The 25343-nt window shown below is 38.5% G+C and overlaps 3 protein-coding genes across 5 annotated transcripts; all 3 read left to right on the plus strand.

Moving 5' to 3' along the window:
• Positions 1-255: 255 nt before the first annotated feature.
• Positions 256-3051, plus strand: LOC134008673 (nicotinate-nucleotide pyrophosphorylase [carboxylating]-like). The gene is made up of 5 exons (XM_062448160.1): positions 256-297; positions 1265-1363; positions 1620-1896; positions 2071-2513; positions 2646-3051. The coding sequence occupies exons 3-5, from the start codon at positions 1644-1646 to the stop codon at positions 2877-2879; spliced, it is 930 nt and encodes a 309-aa protein (XP_062304144.1). The 5' UTR covers positions 256-297; positions 1265-1363; positions 1620-1643; the 3' UTR covers positions 2880-3051.
• A 1005-nt stretch (positions 3052-4056) lies between these two features.
• Positions 4057-14292, plus strand: LOC134008771 (integrin alpha-L-like). Of its 2 annotated transcripts, XM_062448299.1 has the most exons (31): positions 4057-4203; positions 5034-5151; positions 5514-5599; positions 5751-5836; positions 5946-6060; positions 6174-6304; positions 6392-6534; positions 6831-6984; positions 7156-7312; positions 7423-7496; positions 7618-7741; positions 7876-8021; positions 8121-8261; positions 8415-8612; positions 8694-8824; positions 9162-9313; positions 9388-9548; positions 9677-9793; positions 10012-10082; positions 10199-10340; positions 10475-10573; positions 10799-10878; positions 10981-11058; positions 11149-11227; positions 11397-11504; positions 11624-11665; positions 11782-11907; positions 12030-12143; positions 12228-12260; positions 12379-12489; positions 12576-14292. In XM_062448299.1, exons 1-31 carry the CDS (start codon positions 4146-4148, stop codon positions 12771-12773), a joined length of 3573 nt encoding a protein of 1190 aa, XP_062304283.1. In that variant the 5' UTR covers positions 4057-4145; the 3' UTR covers positions 12774-14292. The 2 variants fall into 2 exon arrangements, with proteins under 2 accessions (XP_062304283.1, XP_062304285.1); XM_062448301.1 differs by lacking the exon at positions 10981-11058.
• Positions 14293-15532: 1240 nt separating this feature from the next.
• LOC134008791 (integrin alpha-L-like) lies at positions 15533-24548 on the plus strand. 2 transcript variants are annotated; one of them, XM_062448317.1, is made up of 30 exons: positions 15533-15647; positions 16010-16095; positions 16247-16332; positions 16442-16556; positions 16670-16800; positions 16888-17030; positions 17327-17480; positions 17652-17808; positions 17919-17992; positions 18114-18237; positions 18372-18517; positions 18617-18757; positions 18911-19108; positions 19190-19320; positions 19658-19809; positions 19884-20044; positions 20173-20289; positions 20508-20578; positions 20695-20836; positions 20971-21069; positions 21295-21374; positions 21477-21554; positions 21645-21723; positions 21893-22000; positions 22120-22161; positions 22278-22403; positions 22526-22639; positions 22724-22756; positions 22875-22985; positions 23072-24548. In XM_062448317.1, the coding sequence occupies exons 1-30, from the start codon at positions 15619-15621 to the stop codon at positions 23267-23269; spliced, it is 3426 nt and encodes a 1141-aa protein (XP_062304301.1). In that variant the 5' UTR covers positions 15533-15618; the 3' UTR covers positions 23270-24548. The 2 variants fall into 2 exon arrangements, with proteins under 2 accessions (XP_062304301.1, XP_062304302.1); XM_062448318.1 differs by lacking the exon at positions 21477-21554.
• The last annotated feature ends 795 nt before the right edge of the window (positions 24549-25343 follow it).

Consider the following 25343-nt stretch of genomic DNA (forward strand, 5'->3'; position numbering starts at 1 on the left):
ATTCATCGATTGCTACTAATCCTGCTAATATTGCTCGCTGTTAATCAGATCGTATTCATGATACTGGGTCAAATGTTGGTTTAGTGTTATACAGTGAAAATGACAACATACAGAAAGAAAAATGTACTAACGTATTTTGGAAGTTGTACCCCACCTATATCGGGGGGATTTAGTGCACAACTTCTTCAGTGTGTCAACATTGAAGGGTCAAATTCCAATACTGAAGAGCATGTGTAACTGCTAGAGACCATTCAACAAAAGAAGAGGAATTTTTCGTCCGTTGCCGAGGAATATATACTATTGTTTGATAAGTAAGTTCAGTGTAATTAATGTATTCCTATTTGCCATATTTAATTTAACATATTTTGTAGTTACTAATTTACAACACTCAAAATGTGTAGCGTCTTAAAGTAGGGTGACCAGATTTGAGTTTGTGAAAAAGAGGACACTTCGTCGCGTCGACGGGGGGGGGACGGGGGGGACGGTGCTGGTTGTGTATTGCATGCCGCACTAAGGGCCTAATAGTTTGTGAAAGACCCAGAGAAACACAAATATCCGACGAGGCAAAATCCCGGACAATTTTGGAATCCCTGCCGGACGCATTTTTTAGGTCTCAAAAAGAGGACATGTCCGGGTAAAAGAGGACGTCTGGTCACCCTACTTAAAGATCTTAAATTACGTAAAGATCAGTCCACACTACTTCAAATTATTAACTTTTTTCGTCTCAAATTTTTTTCTGATGACATGCTACCTTAGTCCAATGGTTTAATGTCAAATTAAAGTGACATTTGGAAACATGGACTCGAGTCACATGACTTGGACTCGAGTCATGTGACTGTTGGTTGCCTTCCATTAGGTGCATTCGACTTCATGCAGCGCTGGCGTCACCTGCAGCCGCCTGCAGCCCGGCTGACTTGAAGCAGCCAATGGCATTCTCAACTTCGCTGCAGCCGGCTGTCGGCGCCGCCGGTGCTGCAATGAAGCCGAACACACCTATTGTTATTGGACTTCCGACTTCAACATTCGTGACTCGATCTGTGTGAAGAGCTGGACCATTCGGCTAGGAGGTGTATCAACAGTACTCCCCCCCCCCCCCCCCCCAATGAATAAATGTAAATGTTAATACATTTACATGATAAAAATACATTTACAGCAACTAAAATGAGTAGGTCAGATAGGGCCTACATATTTATGTATTTATAATGATTCATGTATCAAACTAGTTTACCTGTCCTGTTTGCCTAGGACAAATGTGGTGACTGACTGTCTATTTTGTCGTTTTACTGAATACCAGAACACAACATTCATCCCCAGTGACCATCGGCAACCTGGCACATCCCAGCTAGAGCATCAACAGATAAAAGTAAACCATCCAAAACACCAAAAGAGACTATTACCTTTGAATAACCGCTCACTTCTCTGTTGAGACTTATCTAGAAAGGGATTATTTTTCTGTTTATACCAATGGCAATAAACTTGAGTAGTCTATTATACCATCGCTCTCATACAAACGTAAGAGAAGGTCTAAAGGGAACTATGTAGCTTAAATAGGTTAATTTATCATGATAACTGTTATCATATTCAAATACCAAATCTAACGTCATTCTCCTTTTCAATAGGACGACCCATATTCACCTATCAGTATGAGCCAGCCACAACTCGACCTGTCACACTCAATCCCGCCCCACACGATTACTCGCCTGGTACGCGAGTGGCTGGCAGAGGACACGCCCAACTTCGACCCTGCAGGGGTGTGTGTGGGGTCACAGGAGGTTGAGGCTAGTTTGTTTTGTAAATCACCCTGTAGTATCTTGGCGGGAATCCCCTTCTTCACAGCTGTGTTTACTGAGCTTGGCTGCACTGTGGAATGGATGTACCAAGAGGGGGCAGACCTGGGTATGATTCTGTGAAATTCGATCCAAGACTAAAATAACTTGCAGTAATCCTACTGAAAAAGTGTTTTTATTATATTAGTCGTTGAAAACATGACTGAAATTGGCCCATTCCAAAGCCAGGCAAACATGAATTTGAATCCAGGTCTTTTATAATTGAACAATCTTACCCCACCAGGTCCAGGGGCTGTAACCCCAACTGCTGTGGTGAGAGGCCCAGCCAGGTGTGTCCTCCTGGGGGAGAGGCCAGCCCTCAACTGCCTGGCCCGAGCTTCTGGGATTGCCACTCGCTGCACTAAACTGCAGTATATCACCTCAAAAGCTGGCTGGCAAGGGCAGGTGGCGGGCACACGGAAAACAACCCCTGGCTTCCGGTTGGTGGAGAAGTATGCCATGCTGGTGGGCGGAGTGTCCATGCACAGACAGGATCTGAGCGGGATGGTGATGCTGAAGGATAACCATGTTTGGGCGTCAGGAAGTATCACACGGGCGGTTAGGGATGCCCGTGCAGTGTGTGGCTTCAGCAGTAAGATCGAGGTGGAGTGTGGTTCCAGAGAGGAGGGCAGCGAGGCAGCTGAAGCAGGAGCTGACATAGTAATGCTGGATAACTTCAACCCTGAGGTGAGACTGTCTGGGATTGATCGTAAAAGTAGTCGGTCAGACCTGGGTCAAATCATATTTGAAAAAGTTCTGTCCCATTCTTTTGATTGAGTCTTTGGTTTGATTCAATTTTCTGGTCCATCCTTCGCACAGGAACTGCATGTTGCAGCACGGCTTCTGAAGGAGAAGTTCCCCTTTCTGCTGATTGAGGCCAGTGGAGGGGTAACACTCAGTTCCCTCCCTGAATACCTTTCCTCTCATGTGGACATCATCTCCCTGGGTTGCATAACGCAGGGTTGCCCCATTGTTGACTTCTCTCTCAATGTTCAAAAACCTGTTTTTGTACCTTTTATGGGGAGCCTAAATAAAAAAAATTGTAAAGAGTAAATAAGAATCCAGCTAAAATAAATTGCTGTTGCAATACTCCATTCTATTTCCATTATAGTTAAGTGATTTTGATATTCTATTCGTTTGAGGATATAAACCTGGAATAACTAGAAACAGTATAAAATATTTGATTAATTAAACTGTAACACACAAAAAATTGTAATAAAAGAGAAGTGAAACAAGACCGTTTCCTCAGAGCATTGATTACCAAATTGTACAAAAGTCTTAGGCCCACAAGAAAAAAACTATTTTCTTAAATTTGACCAGAGACAAACAAACACCTGAGAACATTTAGATGAGAACATATTGGGTGTCTAAGACTTTAGCTTTGTAATGTACATTTAAATAGGCTATTTACATTTTATTCATTTAGTAGATGCTTTTTTTCCAAAGCAGCATGAGAAAAATACATAGTTCTAATAGAATTTAAATGGTTAGAACCAAGGGACATTTTACAAGAGGGTGTAAAGGTCTGGGTTTAGTGTCTCATCCTCAATTGACACAGATTTACCATTAATTTAACATAATGTCCATATTTGTGTTTGTGTTCTGTTTTAGTATATCAGAATATATTTAATTTATGTAAAAAAAATAAGACAAAAAGAGGCTGAGGCTAAAACGTCAGCCTCAGTAACACATCAGGTTGTGGTTTTTGCACCTGTCACACCCAAACACAAATGCTGATTATGCAGTGACGTTACCACACCAAAATACACAAGTACATTGAGGGTTTAGGCCAACTCAGTCAAAATTGTACATGCATGTTTAGTTTCTTTATAAATTGGACCACGGGTTATAACATAATATTCTTTACAGATATTTTTAAATGGGTATTAATATGGTATGCCTCTGGGAAGTTAAATGAAGATGCCCTCTAATGACGAATATGAAAACACAAAATTCTAGGGAAAATAAAAACTAAAAGTGAGCACACAAAGTGAGGCGTCTGTACAAACCTAAATATACTTATTTTATTCGATAAACACAACAAAAAAGAAATGCAGTCTGTTTGCGGAGTATGGTGCAGTGTAGCTAGTCAGTGAAAAAGTCTAACGTTTTGGTGGGTTTATTCTCCAATGGCAGGAAAGAGGAAATTGCACATAACGAAATGTCTGAGATGAGCATCTGTGTGAGAACATGGATGTGCGACCAATGCAAAACAAGAGCGGAAACACCCTCGTACAAAAATCTCACAGGAAGAGCAGTCACTTTCATACTTCATGATTACAAGACACAGCAGGGATATTTGATCAGCAGCAAAAACTGATGGAGAAAATGGTCAAAATACGACTTATTCCTTTGTTTACGTGCATGACAAACATAGGTAAGAAATTATGAGGATTTTTGATTGTGCTAAACCCTTTCATTTGGTTTAATATTGTGAAACAATCGAATCAAATGTTTGGAGGATGGATAAACGTAAACTCTGTGTGAACTTTGAAACAAGAAATGAGGACAGTAGGTCAGTATGTGAATTGACCGCATGTGCTATGTACCTGTGCTGAATTGAATTAGCCACATCATGGCCTACACCTTTTTCTTAACCCTTGTGCTGCCTTCGGGTCACATGACCCAAAGGTTCATAACGAACCACTGTTGTGTTTACCCAATTTTACCCAATACAAAAACAAATAAAAATAATTTTCTTTTAACCATTGCAATGTTAATTTATCATGAGACAGCCCAACAGTTAAAAGAAAATGCTTCACTTTGTTTTTGTAGGAGGTATATTTGTCGCAATACGACGGTGGGTCACAATGACTGATGGGTCAGAATGACCCGAAGATAACACAAGGGTTAAATCTCTTTCAGTTTTAGGGAATAATTTACCTTCACAATGCAATTTAAGATCAAAACTTGTTCATTCAGCCAATGCAGTATAATAAAAAACAAAGGTGTATTTTTTATGAATTGCACATAGGTTAAGTGGATAGCTAAACATTTTTCATTGTGTTGTGAAAACACTGCAAAATAGTGCCTATTATTCAGATACATTAGTGTAGCTGTTGAACTGTTTCAGAACATACTTTTTTCACCTCGCCATGTGCTAGCACACACAAAACTAAAGTAGTGGAGATCAAATACTGATTTACACTAGTAGTACATTCTATGATGTAACAGCAGAAGATCTCTCTAATGTGGTTTTTTTGCTAGTTTTCTCAGCTTCCTGGGCTTTCAACATTGATGTTGCAAACCCCCACATCTATACTGGAGAGAAACAAGATTTTTTTGGTTACAAAGTAATGCAGTACATATCAGGCAATGAGAAAGGGTAAGTTAGAAAGGTTACCAGGATATTACTATTGTAACAGCAGCAGAATGTTTTATTTTCTTGAAGCGGACAACAGTTTCTTTGCACCTACAATCATAAGATCGCACAGCTATTAGTCCAGATATTTTGAACTATATACATTGTTTTTCTTTATTGATAAAAGTAATGTGAATATTAGGATGAGCAGAGGAAATGTTGACTTCATTTCCTATCACACCTCAAGCAGACACTTCTGCGATATGGAGACAAAAAACAATCAATACATGGAAACAGAGCTGCAATTGGTCTAGCCTTGATTTAGCCTTTTCATAACATACTGAAAACGGCCATAATACATTGGTACTTTCACCCCCCACTTACAGGATAATGGTTACTGCACCACTTCTGCAAAACAGATCTGGAGGAATCTGTAAATGTGTTGAAAACCAAACAGTTTGTTACAATCCAGGTATCTGTGGGATTCAACACTCCTCACATTTCTAGAAACAAAAAACACCTAATCTTATTATATTGTCACATTTAACCTCTAAATGCAGCATCAGTTTAGTTGACTAATAATTGTCTACAATTTATTCTGACTCACGTTGCCAAAAATGTAGCCATTCCTCTTCCAACCGAAGATAGCTCATTGAAGTACACTGGACTGTCCTTGGCAGTTGACTCAAAAAATCCCCCAAACTTTGTGGTAAGATCATAGATGTTAATCTTATACCATTATATGATAAAGGTCTTGTAGGTTACTTGATGAACTACAGGATTATATATATCATTTCTATTTGTATATCCTTACGCAGGCCTGCAGCCCGGGTCTGGTTCATGAGTGTGATGAGAACTCCCATCTGAACAGTGTGTGCTACAAGTTCAACAGCGAGTTTAAGAAAACCTCAAACTTCACACCTGCCTTTCAAGGTACAAGAATGAGCAATGTTTCAAATAGTACTAAAAGTAATACTTAAATGTTCAATATAGAATCTCACTGCTATTGCACTTCATAACTTCCGCTCTCTACTTTTCTCCTACAGAATGTACCAAGAAGAAAGTTGACCTTGTGTTTCTGTTTGATGGATCAGAAAGCATGACAGGGGATGAATTTAACAAAAACAAAGGATTCATTTGGGATATCATCAAACCACTCAAAAATTCCTCAATTAAGGTTAAGAAATGCTATACAAGGTTTCTGAACACAACTGTTCAACAACCCAATGCAAACCAAATACATTTTTAATTCCCCCCTCCACAGTTTGCTGCAGCGCAGTTCTCAGAAATATCCAGGACAGTTTTTGACTTCAACGACTACCGAGAGGGGAGGGCCGAAGAGAAACTTGGAGAAGAAAAACATTTTAAATCCTTAACCAATACACATAAGGCGATAGACTTTGTATTGTGCGTAACTTGAATGATTAAATAACGACATCAAAGCAAAATGACTCACATTTTACGTACTATAACCTATTGTGCCTGTTGTAGCGCTTTAAGTGCAAGAAAGGCGCATTGCACATAAAATCTATGATTATTACTATTATGATACTATTACAGAACATAGAAAGGAGAATTAAACTGCTTAAGAAACTCATCCACAGAAAATTGAAATATAATAATAATTAATAATGACAACAATAATTTTGCATAATAATCTGACAGATGTGAGAAAATGCACAACCTTTCTTTTTCTGTTTAAGGAGAAACCTATTTGATAACTCAGCTGCTGGTGCCACGCCTGATGCAACAAAGGTTCTGGTTATCATCACAGATGGACTTCCCACAGATGGTGATAAGAATTTTAAGTCGATCAAAAGAACAAACAAAAAAAACATCATACGCTTTATTATTGGTGTAAGTTCTCATGTTCAAGATCAAATTTGATTTAAAATCCATCTACAGTAAGACATGATGACCTGCTTTTAGTTAACACTGAAGTACTATCAAACCCATCAAATGTTGGGAAGTTTTACATTTTAAATAGATTGTAATAATGATTTAAATAATATCATACAAAATCTGCAGGTGAAGACCTCAAACAAAAAAGAATCCAACATTAATTTGAACAAACTAAAAGAACTGGCATCAGAACCAAAGGAAAACAACACATTCCTCATTCAAGATTATAACGGACTGTCAAAAATCCTGGACATTTATCAGAAAAAGATTTTCAACATCGAAGGTACTGAAATAAAGTTGGACTTTCCTTTCGAATGTTGCTTTTAACTGCAGCTACAATAAAATGTTTAATGGTCGATCATTTTGATAAAATCGACTCAATTTTCTATTTAGGTACCAAGACTGCTCGGGCAGGAAACTTAAGAAAAGAGATGTCTCAAAGTGGGTTCAGTAGTCAGTTCCAGGAGGTAAGACACCTTTCTTAAATTTTCCCAAATCAATTTTCCTAAAACTGTCGACAGTCCCAACCTAATTTGAATCAGCAAATGCAATAATTCTCTTAACTGCACTTTATAAATCCTCGCACAGGATATCTTGGTTTTAGGGTCTGTGGGATCATATGACTGGCGAGGATCTCTCACTGAGATTCAGGGCCCAGGATTGGAGGAAAGAGAAATTGTGGATCCCTCCATAGAAAAAGACTCCTACATGGGTAAAGTCATGGTCTTCTCAGAGCACAATCTGTCAAACAGGTCTTTCCTCAAACCATTGCAATTGCTTTTTCTCCAGCAAAATGTGGATGATAGTATTTGTAGTTTTGCTAATATTATTTTTTTTGTAATGTAGGATACGCTTTAACTGTTGCAAAGAAGAACGATCACCTTCTGTACCTTACTGGTGCTCCTAGATTTGAACATAAAGGACAGATACTCCTTTTTACTAAAGATGAAAACAATAACTGGACAGTAACTACGAAAGAGTATGGGGAGCAGGTTGGTTACATTGTATCTACTTATGATGCATTTTTCACAGAATTATAGTATTCAATATGATGTCATTTGGATAACTACTGTCCATGGTTTTCCTCTCAGATTGGGTCCTATTTTGGGGCAGAGTTGTCTGCAGTTGATATTGACTCAGACGGCAACACAGACTTCCTGCTGGTGGCGGCTCCAATGTTCTACCAGTCTCAGAGTGAGGGCAAGATCTATGTCTACCAACTGACTGATAAGGTTGGATTTTCCTTGGTTCTGACAGCTGATAAAGTAAAAAAGTTTAGTCGTTCAGTACACTTTGAAGTATAAAAATGAATACAAATTCAAATACGATAATAAGAAATCTTATCAAGAGAGTTGAGAAAGTGTGTTCTGTTTCCTCTTCCTAAGCTGGAACTTAGGAGCATGTTGAACGTGTCAGGACCTTCTCGGGGAAGATTCGGGTCATCCATCTCCTCAGTCACAGATTTGAACGGTGATGAGCTAAAGGATGTGGCCGTGGGCGCTCCCCTTGAGGATGATGGCAGGGGGGCTGTGTACATCTACCTGGGTGACAAACTTGGAGGAATACGCGAAAGCTACACTCAAGTGCGGAAGCAAAACATAACACATATAATGAATGTTTAAAACAAACTTTTGGCTCACCAAAACTATATGATTTCATTGCAGAGAATCGCTGCCAAAATGCTGAGTTCTGATCTGCAGTTATTTGGCCAGACACTTGATGGGAGAATGGATCTGGGCCATGATGGCTTGATTGACATTGCAGTTGGTGCCAAAGGAAGAGTTGTTGTGTTAAGGTAATCATTTACTTATACAATACTGTGCAAAAGACCCAAGGTGATGCATGTTAATATTGTCATACGTATTTATTTTATGGTCTTGTGTATTTGTGTGGCAGTAAAAATGTTGATTGTTGAGTACATTGGTGTAGTCTTATTTAATTATTTTCTAAAACATTTTTGCTTAACTTTTTTACTGTGCCTAAAAGTTTTGCACAGTCCTGTGTATTGAGAGAAAGACAGAGAGAGAGCTAGAGAAGTTTGAAGAGATAAACATTCATTTCCTTTCCTATAACAAAAAATGCTTTCTAAAAAAATCTTTGTTAAAGCTATAACTTCTCTTGGTAACTTACAGGTCCAAGTCTGTCTTCAACGTCTCTGCTCGTCTCTCATTCCACCCCTCTGAGATCAGCACTGATCAATTTGACTGTCTCACCAGCGAGGACCAAAGTTTCCCAGTGGTCAATTTAACAGCCTGCTTTAGTATGGTGGAAGCTACCAAGAGTGGTAAGAAGTCGCTACCAGTTATATCTATGATGAGGTTCAGAGCGATGATGGTAACATTGCCTGAATGTGTCCAGGAGTGCGGAATGCAGAGATAAACGTCTCTTACATACTGGAAGTGGATCCTTTGAGGCACACCAGCAGAGGTATCGTCGGCAGGAATGGAACCAGAGGACTTGAAATGATTGAGAAGCTGAGCAAAAATGTGACCTGCTTTAACCACTCAATCCACATGAAGGTAAAATCTTAACCCATCAGAGCCTGCATTAACACCTTAATGCAAAACATATATAATAATGCAACTGCATTGTAAATCTGGTGATGACAAATGCAAAAGGTTTTGATTTGATTTTTTCTTCACACCAGAAATGCGTGAAGGACACATTGTCCCCAGTTGTTATCAAACTGAAATTTTCTCAGAACTCAATACCACCACCAACTGGCATCTTGAATGTTGACAGCCCTACACAGGCTTCCATTGAGGTACTTTACAAGGCTCTGATTCAATTCCATCTGATTAACATTCCCATAGTACCAGACAAAGTACTGTAAAAGATTAACTATGACCTATCCGGAAGGTATCTAAAATAAAACAATTCTCTTCCTTGAAGCTTCTTTGGAAATTACAATTCACGATTGTCATGAACTTCGTTGCTCTGGATAAGAGCGTCTGATAAATGACTAAATGTAACTTGTTGTAGGTGCCCTTTACGAAGAATTGTGCGAACAAAGAACAATGTGTTGCAGAGCTTGAAGTAGACTTTAACTTCACGTACGTATTGAATTATAAAAAAGTCAATGAATTCAAAAGCCAACCAGGAGGCAGCAAAGTTATAACAATATAAATATAGACTATTACATTTGAAGTGTCTCTTTTACATTACCCAGAACCTCAACTATAATTGTGATAGACCAAAGCTACTTCAACGTAACAGTAAGACTGTCCAATCATGCAGATGATTCTTATAACACCAGCCTCACATTCCTCTACCCACCTGGCCTATCATTCTCTAAGATGCATCTGGAGAAGGTATATTTTACATTAATTCCATTACAGTACATGCAATTAAGAATATATTCCTGATGTCAATCAACAATATTCCATACTATTGGTGTTACAAAAGTACTGTAGCCAGGCTTCCCTGTTGTAACTTTGTGTACTAGGCCACAAGGACGACCCTCCACAAGTGCAGCGATCTGGAGGGGGTCACTGACAGGACCCTGTGCAGCATCAGCCTTCCTGTCTATCGCAGCAAAACAACAGTAAGGGGTGTACTACCACTAAACTGGGCTTACACTGTAGGATGTTCATCACAAAACATTTCAGATTGTATTGTTGTAATAGACCAATTTATCAAAATGTTGTTCTATTGAAGTATTCACTAGTGTGATCCCAGATTAATCAATATTTACATTATTGCTACAGTTATCAATTATTAACTAAGGGAAATATCTAAAACAACAAATGTGTTATTTTCATTATTTTAGGCATCATTCAAGAGTTTATTTCGCATTTCAAATTCCTACAATTGGAATGACACCATGTCCATGACCATCATTGGACACAGGTATTAGTACAGCCCGATTAAACAATTTTCTCATATGCTGTGATTGTAAGAAGTAACCCACAATGTTTATAAGACTTGATCTGGATTCCATTTGATTTCCAGTGATAATGACAACTCCACCAATGCTACAGTTACCAAATCCATTCCTGTTCAGTTTGCAGTTGATTTGGCAGTAAAGGCGTACGTTCATGTTTTTACACTAACAATACTTTTGTTAAATACTTTGTTGAATCATTCTGGCATAACAATTCAGGTTGTATTTCACTTTAGGAATTATGAATACTCCAACACGTATTTTATCTTTAATCAAGAGGATAAAGGACCTAAACATCTGGTAAATGTATACGAGGTAGGGCATAAGTTCTTCTTGACCAAATCAACTTCAGATCCACTTTTTGCATGCTCAATGTTTTTAAGTATTTTTTCTCAAGGTTTTTCTACTAATGCTACATCAGGAAGTCTTTTGAATTAGGTTGTGCAAAAATATTAATAAAAATACATATTTGAACTATTCACAGGTGAAGAACTTGGCTTGGAAGTCTTTGCCTGTTTCAGTAACCTTCACCTTCCCAACTCTGCTTGGGCATCGATTTGAAATGAGGGACTATAAAGTATCAGTCTCAGAGGTAACTTGTTCACAGTTATGTATAATACTTGATTGTTGTTGTTGTATAATACTTGATATTCTTGTTTTGCTGTCACTTTCAACAAATATTAATCACAATGCATTTCTTATGTTTTTTAGAACCAAACTAAATGTGAACAAACTATAATGGCAACATCCGACGTGAGTGAACCATATCATTACAGATATGGCAATCAACGAAATGTAAAATTGGAATAGAAGTATGAAAATATCTACTGAAAATGATGAATAACTAAAACAACTATGTTCTATTACAGTACTGCACTAAAGAAAAAAACTGCAAGTCCATTAAATGTAATGATTTTATATTGGACAAATATTCGACTGTTCAATTCCAACTTAGGGGAAGTGTAGCTTTTGAGGGCCTTGAGCAGTTTGTAAAGGTATGTCTCACACAAAGCTATATTCCTATCAGTTTTTACCGTAATTCATTACAACTGTACAGAGTTAATTGTACAGACTGAAATATTGTATAATATGTTACAAATGCATCCTCAATTCACAGGACATGCCACTGACCAAAATGTTCACTGGCGATGAAGCAGACGTCAAATTCAAAAGTTTTGTAAATCTTGACTATGACAAGCAGCGATATGTCCAAAAATCAAGTAACCATGAGGTAAATTTAGTTAAACTATAAATAATTTAATTCTAGTAATAAAGGCAATAAATATTATGTATTATGTGTTTTTGTTTTTGGCAGAACAAACATTATACAAGTTTCCACCAGGCACAGGTAAAACTGAGATTCAAATTGAAGTAGACCGATTTTCTGTCTTTATATCAATCTAATCTGAGCTAATCTCCCCATTTTTATTATACCTCTGACATTAACAAAATGTCTCATTTAACAGATTGATGTTCGAGCAGAGTTCATCATTCCCCCGAACAAAAAACTGATTGTAGCAACAGGTGCTGGCGGGGGGCTCCTCCTACTCATCATTATTACTGTGGTCATGTTTAAGGTGAGAACCTGTCTGTGAACCGCACCTCAAAATCCAAATGTTTCGTGTAAGAAATAGTCGTTTTGACAGTTTTTCTTTGTCATTAGATGGGATGCTTCAAGAGAAAAAGGCCCATGGACTCCTTGGGGGGAGAAGAGAATGATGGGAGCGAACAGCCTGAGGAAAAGGGTTTGAATCAGAATGTCGTGAGCGTGGATTCCAAAGACAAGAAAATGCTTGAATCTTGTAGTAGCACAGAAGAAAAAGCACTCATGGATAGTGTTAAAACGCCTGAACAGGAATAAGGAATTGAGGAAAGTCTTTAGCAGTCTGCTCCGTAGCAGACTGGACTATTGGCATATTTTTCAAAAAGTGATATAGATGAGACAAAGCCACATGTGACCACATCATCATCACAGAACACCTTATTTGGACTATGAACATTGTTGGGAAGTTTATCCAACTATGAACTTGTGTTGTGTACTGAAATTGGAGTGATACAGGATCATTGAAAGTTGTCACATTTTTGTTTCAGTTCAAGTTACCTTGTATACCAAACCCAGCTATAATGGGTTATTTGTTTAACAAATTTCACAGGGTTTTTTTCTGTAAGGGTAGCAGTATTAGGCTCCCCCCCTTATGTGTGTCAGTGGTGTACTGTATTATTTTTCCCCACCTCTCTCCTCCTCCCAGGTGTTTCTGTCCTCCTCCCAGGTGTGTCTGTCCTCCCAGGTGTTTCTGTCCTCCTCCCAGGTGTGTCTGTTCTCCTCCCAGATGTGTCTGTTCTCCTCCCAGGTGTGTCTGTCCTCCCAGGTGTGTCTGTCCTCCTCCCAGGTGTGTCTGTTCTCCTCCCAGGTGTGTCTGTCCTCCTCCCAGGTGTGTCTGTCCTCCCAGGTGTGTCTGTCCTCCTCCCAGGTGTGTCTGTTCTCCTCCCAGGTGTCTGTCCTCCTCCCAGGTGTGTCTGTTCTCCTCCCAGGTGTGTCTGTCCTCCTCCCAGGTGTGTCTGTTCTCCTCCCAGGTGTGTCTGTTCTCCTCCCAGGTGTGTCTGTCCTCCTCCCAGGTGTGTCTGTTCTCCTCCCAGGTGTGTCTGTTCTCCTCCCAGGTGTGTCTGTCCTCCTCCCAGGTGTGTCTGTCTTCCTCTGGTAGTGGTGTGCTGCCAGTCATCCTTACACTGGCGTCCCATCAACGGACAATATGTTTGCTATATATCTGCTTCTTCCTTTTATGTGTGGGAGAAGATGTTTGGAGTGCTGGGTGGTGCCTTATTGAGACATTTTCAGTCCTAAGCTTTGACCTCCATTTGCCTATGGTTCATTCTGTAAGAATGCTCATGTGTATAAATATCATATAACCTTAATAATAATAATAGCAGATACCTTTTTATTAAATCCTCTAGTTCTGAAATGAGTGGCTGAAACCCCTTTTTCTGTAGCACACATGGTTATTAGGTTAACTTTGGTTATTACAGTAGCATCAGGTTAGAGGTGTTGGAAAGCCAGGGCCCTTTGTAATTCTTTGTGGTGAACGCTTGCAAGGTCCTTCTGCTTCCTTCTGTTAGTTTAAATTCCTATTTGTTTGAGGATTTAAACGTGGAATAACTAGGAACATTGTAAAATATTCAGAAATATCAATTGATTCATTTAACTGTAACATCAACATGCTTTTTAGTCAAAGTTAAACAAGACTGTTTCCTCAGAGCACTGATTTGCCGTATTGTGCAAAAGTCTTTGGCGCAGAAGTAAAAAAAAACTGCTTTTGTTAAGAATTTCTAATGACAAATAAAACAATAATATCTCACACAGCGTTTAGGTGAGAAGACCTTGAGTGTCTGAAACCTTCACTTTGTACTGTACATTTTCATTGGTAATTTACACCCAAACGCAAGGAGACGGAGGAAGGCTCTCAAGAACTAAGCGTTTCATATTGTAAACAGGAACAAGGCGTGAAAAGGACTGACAAAGGGGGGAAACATACATGGCAGGGTAATTACATGACAAACACTGAGTGGAGCTGAGGGAACAGGAATGCATGGAGCCAGGAGAGAGAGGCAAAACCAGGACGGGAACACAGCGAGACAGACAAAAACACTAGGGGCAGGGAAAAACTGAAACTGAAACTACAAGGGCAAAAACAAGAGTGGAAACAACCTTGTATGAAAAGATCAGAGGAATAGCAGCCTCTATTATGCTTCATGCCCTACAAGAGACAGCAGGGATCTCTTAACCCTTGTGCTGCCTTCGGGTCACATGACCCAAAGGTTCATAACGAACCATCGTTGTGTTTACCCAATACAAAAACAAATAAAAATAATTTTCTTTCAACCTTTGCAATGTGGGGGGTCTGAGACAGCCCAACGGTTAAAATAAAATGCTTCACTTTGTTTTTCTATGCGGTAAAGTTGTCGCAATACGACGGTGGGTCACAATGACTGATGGGTCAGAATGACCCGAAGATAACACAAGGGTTAAGACTGTTTGATCAGCAGCAAAAACTGATGAGAAAATGACCGAAAGAAGATTTATTCCTTTGCTCACCTGGATGGCAACTATAGGTAAGAATTTACTAGGATTTGGGATTTTGCTAAACCCTTTTATTTGGTTTAAGAAATATGTTACACATGTTCGAACGAATCACATGTTTGGAGGATGTATAAACATGAACTCTTTAAACAAGAAATGAGGATAGAGGTTAGTATGTGAATTGACTACATATTGTAACGTGTAAGTGCTGTAACACAGGAAGAATGGAAGGTTCTATTTGTATCTACTTTAGGGTATTTCAGTGCTACTGCGTATGTTACTATTTTGTAATCCCCAGCAAGAAAAAGAAAACAAATCTAACTAGCCACATCATGGCCAATACGTTTTTCTTAAGTCTCTTTAAGCTTTAGAGATAAATACATGACAAACAATAAAGGTGTACTTTCTTAAATGTTACATTGGTTAAATGGAAAGAAAACCTTTTGTAAATGTCTTGTGAAAACACTGGACAATAGTGCTTATTAACAGGGTCATTCTATGATGCCGTCTAATGCCGTTTTTTATGTTTGTTTTTTTGCTAGTTTTCTCAGCTTCCTGGGCTTTCAACATTGATGTTGCAAACCCCCACATCTATACTGGAGAGAAACAAGATTTTTTTGGTTACAAAGTAATGCAGTACATATCAGGCAATGAGAAAGGGTAAGTTAGAAAGGTTACCAGGATATTACTATTGTAACAGCAGCAGAATGTTTTATTTTCTTGAAGCGGACAACAGTTTCTTTGCACCTACAATCATAAGATCGCACAGCTATTAGTCCAGATATTTTGAACTATATACATTGTTTTTCTTTATTGATAAAAGTAATGTGAATATTAGGATGAGCAGAGGAAATGTTGACTTCATTTCCTATCACACCTCAAGCAGACACTTCTGCGATATGGAGACAAAAAACAATCAATACATGGAAACAGAGCTGCAATTGGTCTAGCCTTGATTTAGCCTTTTCATAACATACTGAAAACGGCCATAATACATTGGTACTTTCACCCCCCACTTACAGGATAATGGTTACTGCACCACTTCTGCAAAACAGATCTGGAGGAATCTGTAAATGTGTTGAAAACCAAACAGTTTGTTACAATCCAGGTATCTGTGGGATTCAACACTCCTCACATTTCTAGAAACAAAAAACACCTAATCTTATTATATTGTCACATTTAACCTCTAAATGCAGCATCAGTTTAGTTGACTAATAATTGTCTACAATTTATTCTGACTCACGTTGCCAAAAATGTAGCCATTCCTCTTCCAACCGAAGATAGCTCATTGAAGTACACTGGACTGTCCTTGGCAGTTGACTCAAAAAATCCCCCAAACTTTGTGGTAAGATCATAGATGTTAATCTTATACCATTATATGATAAAGGTCTTGTAGGTTACTTGATGAACTACAGGATTATATATATCATTTCTATTTGTATATCCTTACGCAGGCCTGCAGCCCGGGTCTGGTTCATGAGTGTGATGAGAACTCCCATCTGAACAGTGTGTGCTACAAGTTCAACAGCGAGTTTAAGAAAACCTCAAACTTCACACCTGCCTTTCAAGGTACAAGAATGAGCAATGTTTCAAATAGTACTAAAAGTAATACTTAAATGTTCAATATAGAATCTCACTGCTATTGCACTTCATAACTTCCGCTCTCTACTTTTCTCCTACAGAATGTACCAAGAAGAAAGTTGACCTTGTGTTTCTGTTTGATGGATCAGAAAGCATGACAGGGGATGAATTTAACAAAAACAAAGGATTCATTTGGGATATCATCAAACCACTCAAAAATTCCTCAATTAAGGTTAAGAAATGCTATACAAGGTTTCTGAACACAACTGTTCAACAACCCAATGCAAACCAAATACATTTTTAATTCCCCCCTCCACAGTTTGCTGCAGCGCAGTTCTCAGAAATATCCAGGACAGTTTTTGACTTCAACGACTACCGAGAGGGGAGGGCCGAAGAGAAACTTGGAGAAGAAAAACATTTTAAATCCTTAACCAATACACATAAGGCGATAGACTTTGTATTGTGCGTAACTTGAATGATTAAATAACGACATCAAAGCAAAATGACTCACATTTTACGTACTATAACCTATTGTGCCTGTTGTAGCGCTTTAAGTGCAAGAAAGGCGCATTGCACATAAAATCTATGATTATTACTATTATGATACTATTACAGAACATAGAAAGGAGAATTAAACTGCTTAAGAAACTCATCCACAGAAAATTGAAATATAATAATAATTAATAATGACAACAATAATTTTGCATAATAATCTGACAGATGTGAGAAAATGCACAACCTTTCTTTTTCTGTTTAAGGAGAAACCTATTTGATAACTCAGCTGCTGGTGCCACGCCTGATGCAACAAAGGTTCTGGTTATCATCACAGATGGACTTCCCACAGATGGTGATAAGAATTTTAAGTCGATCAAAAGAACAAACAAAAAAAACATCATACGCTTTATTATTGGTGTAAGTTCTCATGTTCAAGATCAAATTTGATTTAAAATCCATCTACAGTAAGACATGATGACCTGCTTTTAGTTAACACTGAAGTACTATCAAACCCATCAAATGTTGGGAAGTTTTACATTTTAAATAGATTGTAATAATGATTTAAATAATATCATACAAAATCTGCAGGTGAAGACCTCAAACAAAAAAGAATCCAACATTAATTTGAACAAACTAAAAGAACTGGCATCAGAACCAAAGGAAAACAACACATTCCTCATTCAAGATTATAACGGACTGTCAAAAATCCTGGACATTTATCAGAAAAAGATTTTCAACATCGAAGGTACTGAAATAAAGTTGGACTTTCCTTTCGAATGTTGCTTTTAACTGCAGCTACAATAAAATGTTTAATGGTCGATCATTTTGATAAAATCGACTCAATTTTCTATTTAGGTACCAAGACTGCTCGGGCAGGAAACTTAAGAAAAGAGATGTCTCAAAGTGGGTTCAGTAGTCAGTTCCAGGAGGTAAGACACCTTTCTTAAATTTTCCCAAATCAATTTTCCTAAAACTGTCGACAGTCCCAACCTAATTTGAATCAGCAAATGCAATAATTCTCTTAACTGCACTTTATAAATCCTCGCACAGGATATCTTGGTTTTAGGGTCTGTGGGATCATATGACTGGCGAGGATCTCTCACTGAGATTCAGGGCCCAGGATTGGAGGAAAGAGAAATTGTGGATCCCTCCATAGAAAAAGACTCCTACATGGGTAAAGTCATGGTCTTCTCAGAGCACAATCTGTCAAACAGGTCTTTCCTCAAACCATTGCAATTGCTTTTTCTCCAGCAAAATGTGGATGATAGTATTTGTAGTTTTGCTAATATTATTTTTTTTGTAATGTAGGATACGCTTTAACTGTTGCAAAGAAGAACGATCACCTTCTGTACCTTACTGGTGCTCCTAGATTTGAACATAAAGGACAGATACTCCTTTTTACTAAAGATGAAAACAATAACTGGACAGTAACTACGAAAGAGTATGGGGAGCAGGTTGGTTACATTGTATCTACTTATGATGCATTTTTCACAGAATTATAGTATTCAATATGATGTCATTTGGATAACTACTGTCCATGGTTTTCCTCTCAGATTGGGTCCTATTTTGGGGCAGAGTTGTCTGCAGTTGATATTGACTCAGACGGCAACACAGACTTCCTGCTGGTGGCGGCTCCAATGTTCTACCAGTCTCAGAGTGAGGGCAAGATCTATGTCTACCAACTGACTGATAAGGTTGGATTTTCCTTGGTTCTGACAGCTGATAAAGTAAAAAAGTTTAGTCGTTCAGTACACTTTGAAGTATAAAAATGAATACAAATTCAAATACGATAATAAGAAATCTTATCAAGAGAGTTGAGAAAGTGTGTTCTGTTTCCTCTTCCTAAGCTGGAACTTAGGAGCATGTTGAACGTGTCAGGACCTTCTCGGGGAAGATTCGGGTCATCCATCTCCTCAGTCACAGATTTGAACGGTGATGAGCTAAAGGATGTGGCCGTGGGCGCTCCCCTTGAGGATGATGGCAGGGGGGCTGTGTACATCTACCTGGGTGACAAACTTGGAGGAATACGCGAAAGCTACACTCAAGTGCGGAAGCAAAACATAACACATATAATGAATGTTTAAAACAAACTTTTGGCTCACCAAAACTATATGATTTCATTGCAGAGAATCGCTGCCAAAATGCTGAGTTCTGATCTGCAGTTATTTGGCCAGACACTTGATGGGAGAATGGATCTGGGCCATGATGGCTTGATTGACATTGCAGTTGGTGCCAAAGGAAGAGTTGTTGTGTTAAGGTAATCATTTACTTATACAATACTGTGCAAAAGACCCAAGGTGATGCATGTTAATATTGTCATACGTATTTATTTTATGGTCTTGTGTATTTGTGTGGCAGTAAAAATGTTGATTGTTGAGTACATTGGTGTAGTCTTATTTAATTATTTTCTAAAACATTTTTGCTTAACTTTTTTACTGTGCCTAAAAGTTTTGCACAGTCCTGTGTATTGAGAGAAAGACAGAGAGAGAGCTAGAGAAGTTTGAAGAGATAAACATTCATTTCCTTTCCTATAACAAAAAATGCTTTCTAAAAAAATCTTTGTTAAAGCTATAACTTCTCTTGGTAACTTACAGGTCCAAGTCTGTCTTCAACGTCTCTGCTCGTCTCTCATTCCACCCCTCTGAGATCAGCACTGATCAATTTGACTGTCTCACCAGCGAGGACCAAAGTTTCCCAGTGGTCAATTTAACAGCCTGCTTTAGTATGGTGGAAGCTACCAAGAGTGGTAAGAAGTCGCTACCAGTTATATCTATGATGAGGTTCAGAGCGATGATGGTAACATTGCCTGAATGTGTCCAGGAGTGCGGAATGCAGAGATAAACGTCTCTTACATACTGGAAGTGGATCCTTTGAGGCACACCAGCAGAGGTATCGTCGGCAGGAATGGAACCAGAGGACTTGAAATGATTGAGAAGCTGAGCAAAAATGTGACCTGCTTTAACCACTCAATCCACATGAAGGTAAAATCTTAACCCATCAGAGCCTGCATTAACACCTTAATGCAAAACATATATAATAATGCAACTGCATTGTAAATCTGGTGATGACAAATGCAAAAGGTTTTGATTTGATTTTTTCTTCACACCAGAAATGCGTGAAGGACACATTGTCCCCAGTTGTTATCAAACTGAAATTTTCTCAGAACTCAATACCACCACCAACTGGCATCTTGAATGTTGACAGCCCTACACAGGCTTCCATTGAGGTACTTTACAAGGCTCTGATTCAATTCCATCTGATTAACATTCCCATAGTACCAGACAAAGTACTGTAAAAGATTAACTATGACCTATCCGGAAGGTATCTAAAATAAAACAATTCTCTTCCTTGAAGCTTCTTTGGAAATTACAATTCACGATTGTCATGAACTTCGTTGCTCTGGATAAGAGCGTCTGATAAATGACTAAATGTAACTTGTTGTAGGTGCCCTTTACGAAGAATTGTGCGAACAAAGAACAATGTGTTGCAGAGCTTGAAGTAGACTTTAACTTCACGTACGTATTGAATCATAACAAAGTCAATGAATTCAAAAGCCAACCAGGAGGCAGCAAAGTTATAACAATATAAATATAGACTATTACATTTGAAGTGTCTCTTTTACATTACCCAGAACCTCAACTATAATTGTGATAGACCAAAGCTACTTCAACGTAACAGTAAGACTGTCCAATCATGCAGATGATTCTTATAACACCAGCCTCACATTCCTCTACCCACCTGGCCTATCATTCTCTAAGATGCATCTGGAGAAGGTATATTTTACATTAATTCCATTACAGTACATGCAATTAAGAATATATTCCTGATGTCAATCAACAATATTCCATACTATTGGTGTTACAAAAGTACTGTAGGCAGGCTTCCCTGTTGTAACTTTGTGTACTAGGCCACAAGGACGACCCTCCACAAGTGCAGCGATCTGGAGGGGGTCACTGACAGGACCCTGTGCAGCATCAGCCTTCCTGTCTATCGCAGCAAAACAACAGTAAGGGGTGTACTACCACTAAACTGGGCTTACACTGTAGGATGTTCATCACAAAACATTTCAGATTGTATTGTTGTAATAGACCAATTTATCAAAATGTTGTTCTATTGAAGTATTCACTAGTGTGATCCCAGATTAATCAATATTTACATTATTGCTACAGTTATCAATTATTAACTAAGGGAAATATCTAAAACAACAAATGTGTTATTTTCATTATTTTAGGCATCATTCAAGAGTTTATTTCGCATTTCAAATTCCTACAATTGGAATGACACCATGTCCATGACCATCATTGGACACAGGTATTAGTACAGCCCGATTAAACAATTTTCTCATATGCTGTGATTGTAAGAAGTAACCCACAATGTTTATAAGACTTGATCTGGATTCCATTTGATTTCCAGTGATAATGACAACTTCACCAATGCTACAGTTACCAAATCCATTCCTGTTCAGTTTGCAGTTGATTTGGCAGTAAAGGCGTACGTTCATGTTTTTACACTAACAATACTTTTGTTAAATACTTTGTTGAATCATTCTGGCATAACAATTCAGGTTGTATTTCACTTTAGGAATTATGAATACTCCAACACGTATTTTATCTTTAATCAAGAGGATAAAGGACCTAAACATCTGGTAAATGTATACGAGGTAGGGCATAAGTTCTTCTTGACCAAATCAACTTCAGATCCACTTTTTGCATGCTCAATGTTTTTAAGTATTTTTTCTCAAGGTTTTTCTACTAATGCTACATCAGGAAGTCTTTTGAATTAGGTTGTGCAAAAATATTAATAAAAATACATATTTGAACTATTCACAGGTGAAGAACTTGGCTTGGAAGTCTTTGCCTGTTTCAGTAACCTTCACCTTCCCAACTCTGCTTGGGCATCGATTTGAAATGAGGGACTATAAAGTATCAGTCTCAGAGGTAACTTGTTCACAGTTATGTATAATACTTGATTGTTGTTGTTGTATAATACTTGATATTCTTGTTTTGCTGTCACTTTCAACAAATATTAATCACAATGCATTTCTTATGTTTTTTAGAACCAAACTAAATGTGAACAAACTATAATGGCAACATCCGACGTGAGTGAACCATAGCATTACAGATATGGCAATCAACGAAATGTAAAATTGGAATAGAAGTATGAAAATATCTACTGAAAATGATGAATAACTAAAACAACTATGTTCTATTACAGTACTGCACTAAAGAAAAAAACTGCAAGTCCATTAAATGTAATGATTTTATATTGGACAAATATTCGACTGTTCAATTCCAACTTAGGGGAAGTGTAGCTTTTGAGGGCCTTGAGCAGTTTGTAAAGGTATGTCTCACACAAAGCTATATTCCTATCAGTTTTTACCGTAATTCATTACAACTGTACAGAGTTAATTGTACAGACTGAAATATTGTATAATATGTTACAAATGCATCCTCAATTCACAGGACATGCCACTGACCAAAATGTTCACTGGCGATGAAGCAGACGTCAAATTCAAAAGTTTTGTAAATCTTGACTATGACAAGCAGCGATATGTCCAAAAATCAAGTAACCATGAGGTAAATTTAGTTAAACTATAAATAATTTAATTCTAGTAATAAAGGCAATAAATATTATGTATTATGTGTTTTTGTTTTTGGCAGAACAAACATTATACAAGTTTCCACCAGGCACAGGTAAAACTGAGATTCAAATTGAAGTAGACCAATTTTCTGTCTTTATATCAATCTAATCTGAGCTAATCTCCCCATTTTTATTATACCTCTGACATTAACAAAATGTCTCATTTAACAGATTGATGTTCGAGCAGAGTTCATCATTCCCCCGAACAAAAAACTGATTGTAGCAACAGGTGCTGGCGGGGGGCTCCTCCTACTCATCATTATTACTGTGGTCATGTTTAAGGTGAGAACCTGTCTGTGAACCGCACCTCAAAATCCAAATGTTTCGTGTAAGAAATAGTCGTTTTGACAGTTTTTCTTTGTCATTAGATGGGATGCTTCAAGAGAAAAAGGCCCATGGACTCCTTGGGGGGAGAAGAGAATGATGGGAGCGAACAGCCTGAGGAAAAGGGTTTGAATCAGAATGTCGTGAGCGTGGATTCCAAAGACAAGAAAATGCTTGAATCTTGTAGTAGCACAGAAGAAAAAGCACTCATGGATAGTGTTAAAACGCCTGAACAGGAATAAGGAATTGAGGAAAGTCTTTAGCAGTCTGCTCCGTAGCAGACTGGACTATTGGCATATTTTTCAAAAAGTGATATAGATGAGACAAAGCCACATGTGACCACATCATCATCACAGAACACCTTATTTGGACTATGAACATTGTTGGGAAGTTTATCCAACTATGAACTTGTGTTGTGTACTGAAATTGGAGTGATACAGGATCATTGAAAGTTGTCACATTTTTGTTTCAGTTCAAGTTACCTTGTATACCAAACCCAGCTATAATGGGTTATTTGTTTAACAAATTTCACAGGGTTTTTTTCTGTAAGGGTAGCAGTATTAGGCTCCCCCCCTTATGTGTGTCAGTGGTGTACTGTATTATTTTTCCCCACCTCTCTCCTCCTCCCAGGTGTTTCTGTCCTCCTCCCAGGTGTGTCTGTCCTCCCAGGTGTTTCTGTCCTCCTCCCAGGTGTGTCTGTTCTCCTCCCAGATGTGTCTGTTCTCCTCCCAGGTGTGTCTGTCCTCCCAGGTGTGTCTGTCCTCCCAGGTGTGTCTGTTCTCCTCCCAGGTGTGTCTGTCCTCCTCCCAGGTGTGTCTGTCCTCCCAGGTGTGTCTGTCCTCCTCCCAGGTGTGTCTGTTCTCCTCCCAGGTGTCTGTCCTCCTCCCAGGTGTGTCTGTTCTCCTCCCAGGTGTGTCTGTCCTCCTCCCAGGTGTGTCTGTTCTCCTCCCAGGTGTGTCTGTTCTCCTCCCAGGTGTGTCTGTTCTCCTCCCAGGTGTGTCTGTCCTCCTCCCAGGTGTGTCTGTCTTCCTCTGGTAGTGGTGTGCTGCCAGTCATCCTTACACTGGCGTCCCATCAACGGACAATATGTTTGCTATATATCTGCTTCTTCCTTTTATGTGTGGGAGAAGATGTTTGGAGTGCTGGGTGGTGCCTTATTGAGACATTTTCAGTCCTAAGCTTTGACCTCCATTTGCCTATGGTTCATTCTGTAAGAATGCTCATGTGTATAAATATCATATAACCTTAATAATAATAATAGCAGATACCTTTTTATTAAATCCTCTAGTTCTGAAATGAGTGGCTGAAACCCCTTTTTCTGTAGCACACATGGTTATTAGGTTAACTTTGGTTATTACAGTAGCATCAGGTTAGAGGTGTTGGAAAGCCAGGGCCCTTTGTAATTCTTTGTGGTGAACGCTTGCAAGGTCCTTCTGCTTCCTTCTGTTAGTTTAAATTCCTATTTGTTTGAGGATTTAAACGTGGAATAACTAGGAACATTGTAAAATATTTTTGGTGTACAAATGTGTACAAAAAAGGAATAAGGAAAATAAATGTGAATCTTGGCATGCGCAACTTCATATCCTGTCACACCTCAAGCACAGAGCTGTCACTTCAACTCTGCAGTATGAAGAGTAGAAAAAAACAAGCCGTAGAAAGGAAATTGAGATGCAATTGGTCTAGCCTTGATGACGACATACTGAAAACAGCCATAATACATCGGTACTTTCACCCCCCACTTACAGGATAATGGTTACTGCACCACTTCAGCAAAACAGATCTGGAGGAATCTGTAAATGTGTTCAAAACCAAACAGTTTGTTACAATCCAGGTATCTAATCGATTAGGTAACTAATCTTATTATATTGTCACATTTTACCTCTAAAGGCTGCATCAGTTTAGTTGACTAATAATTGTTTGCAATTTATTCTGACTCGCGTTGCCAAAAATGTAGCCATTCCTCTTCCAACCGAAGATAGCTCATTGAAGTACACTGGACTGTCCTTGGCAGTTGACTCAAAGAATCCCCCAAACTTTGTGGTAAGATCATAGATGTTAATCTTTTTCCATTTAATGATAAAAGTATTGTAAGTTACTTGATGAACTACAGAATTACATTTACATACATTATACAAATTATATCTATCGTTTCTATTTGTATATCCTTACGCAGGCCTGCAGCCCGGGTCTGGTTCATGAGTGTGATGAGAACTCCCATCTGAACAGTGTGTGCTACAAGTTCAACAGCGAGTTTCAGAAAACCTCAAACTTCACACCTGCCTTTCAAGGTACAATGCTTGCAATATTTGAAGCAAT

Source organism: Osmerus eperlanus, chromosome 22, assembly GCF_963692335.1.
Source record: "Osmerus eperlanus chromosome 22, fOsmEpe2.1, whole genome shotgun sequence".
NCBI lineage: Eukaryota > Metazoa > Chordata > Actinopteri > Osmeriformes > Osmeridae > Osmerus > Osmerus eperlanus.

Coding starts and splice junctions, on each gene's coding strand:
- LOC134008791 (XM_062448317.1), top strand. CDS start 15,619: ATGCAGTACATATCAGGCAATGAGAAAGG. Junction 20,837..20,970: donor CTAAGATGCATCTGGAGAAG/GTATATTTTACA, acceptor TTTGTGTACTAG/GCCACAAGGACGACCCTCCA. Junction 22,986..23,071: donor TTACTGTGGTCATGTTTAAG/GTGAGAACCTGT, acceptor CTTTGTCATTAG/ATGGGATGCTTCAAGAGAAA.
- LOC134008771 (XM_062448299.1), top strand. CDS start 4,146: ATGGAGAAAATGGTCAAAATACGACTTATTCCTTTGTTTACGTGCATG. Junction 7,497..7,617: donor TCAGTAGTCAGTTCCAGGAG/GTAAGACACCTT, acceptor ATCCTCGCACAG/GATATCTTGGTTTTAGGGTC. Junction 8,022..8,120: donor CGAAAGAGTATGGGGAGCAG/GTTGGTTACATT, acceptor TTTTCCTCTCAG/ATTGGGTCCTATTTTGGGGC.
- LOC134008673 (XM_062448160.1), top strand. CDS start 1,644: ATGAGCCAGCCACAACTCGACCTGTCACACTCAATCCCGCCCCACACG. Junction 1,897..2,070: donor CCAAGAGGGGGCAGACCTGG/GTATGATTCTGT, acceptor TTACCCCACCAG/GTCCAGGGGCTGTAACCCCA. Junction 2,514..2,645: donor TGGATAACTTCAACCCTGAG/GTGAGACTGTCT, acceptor TCCTTCGCACAG/GAACTGCATGTTGCAGCACG.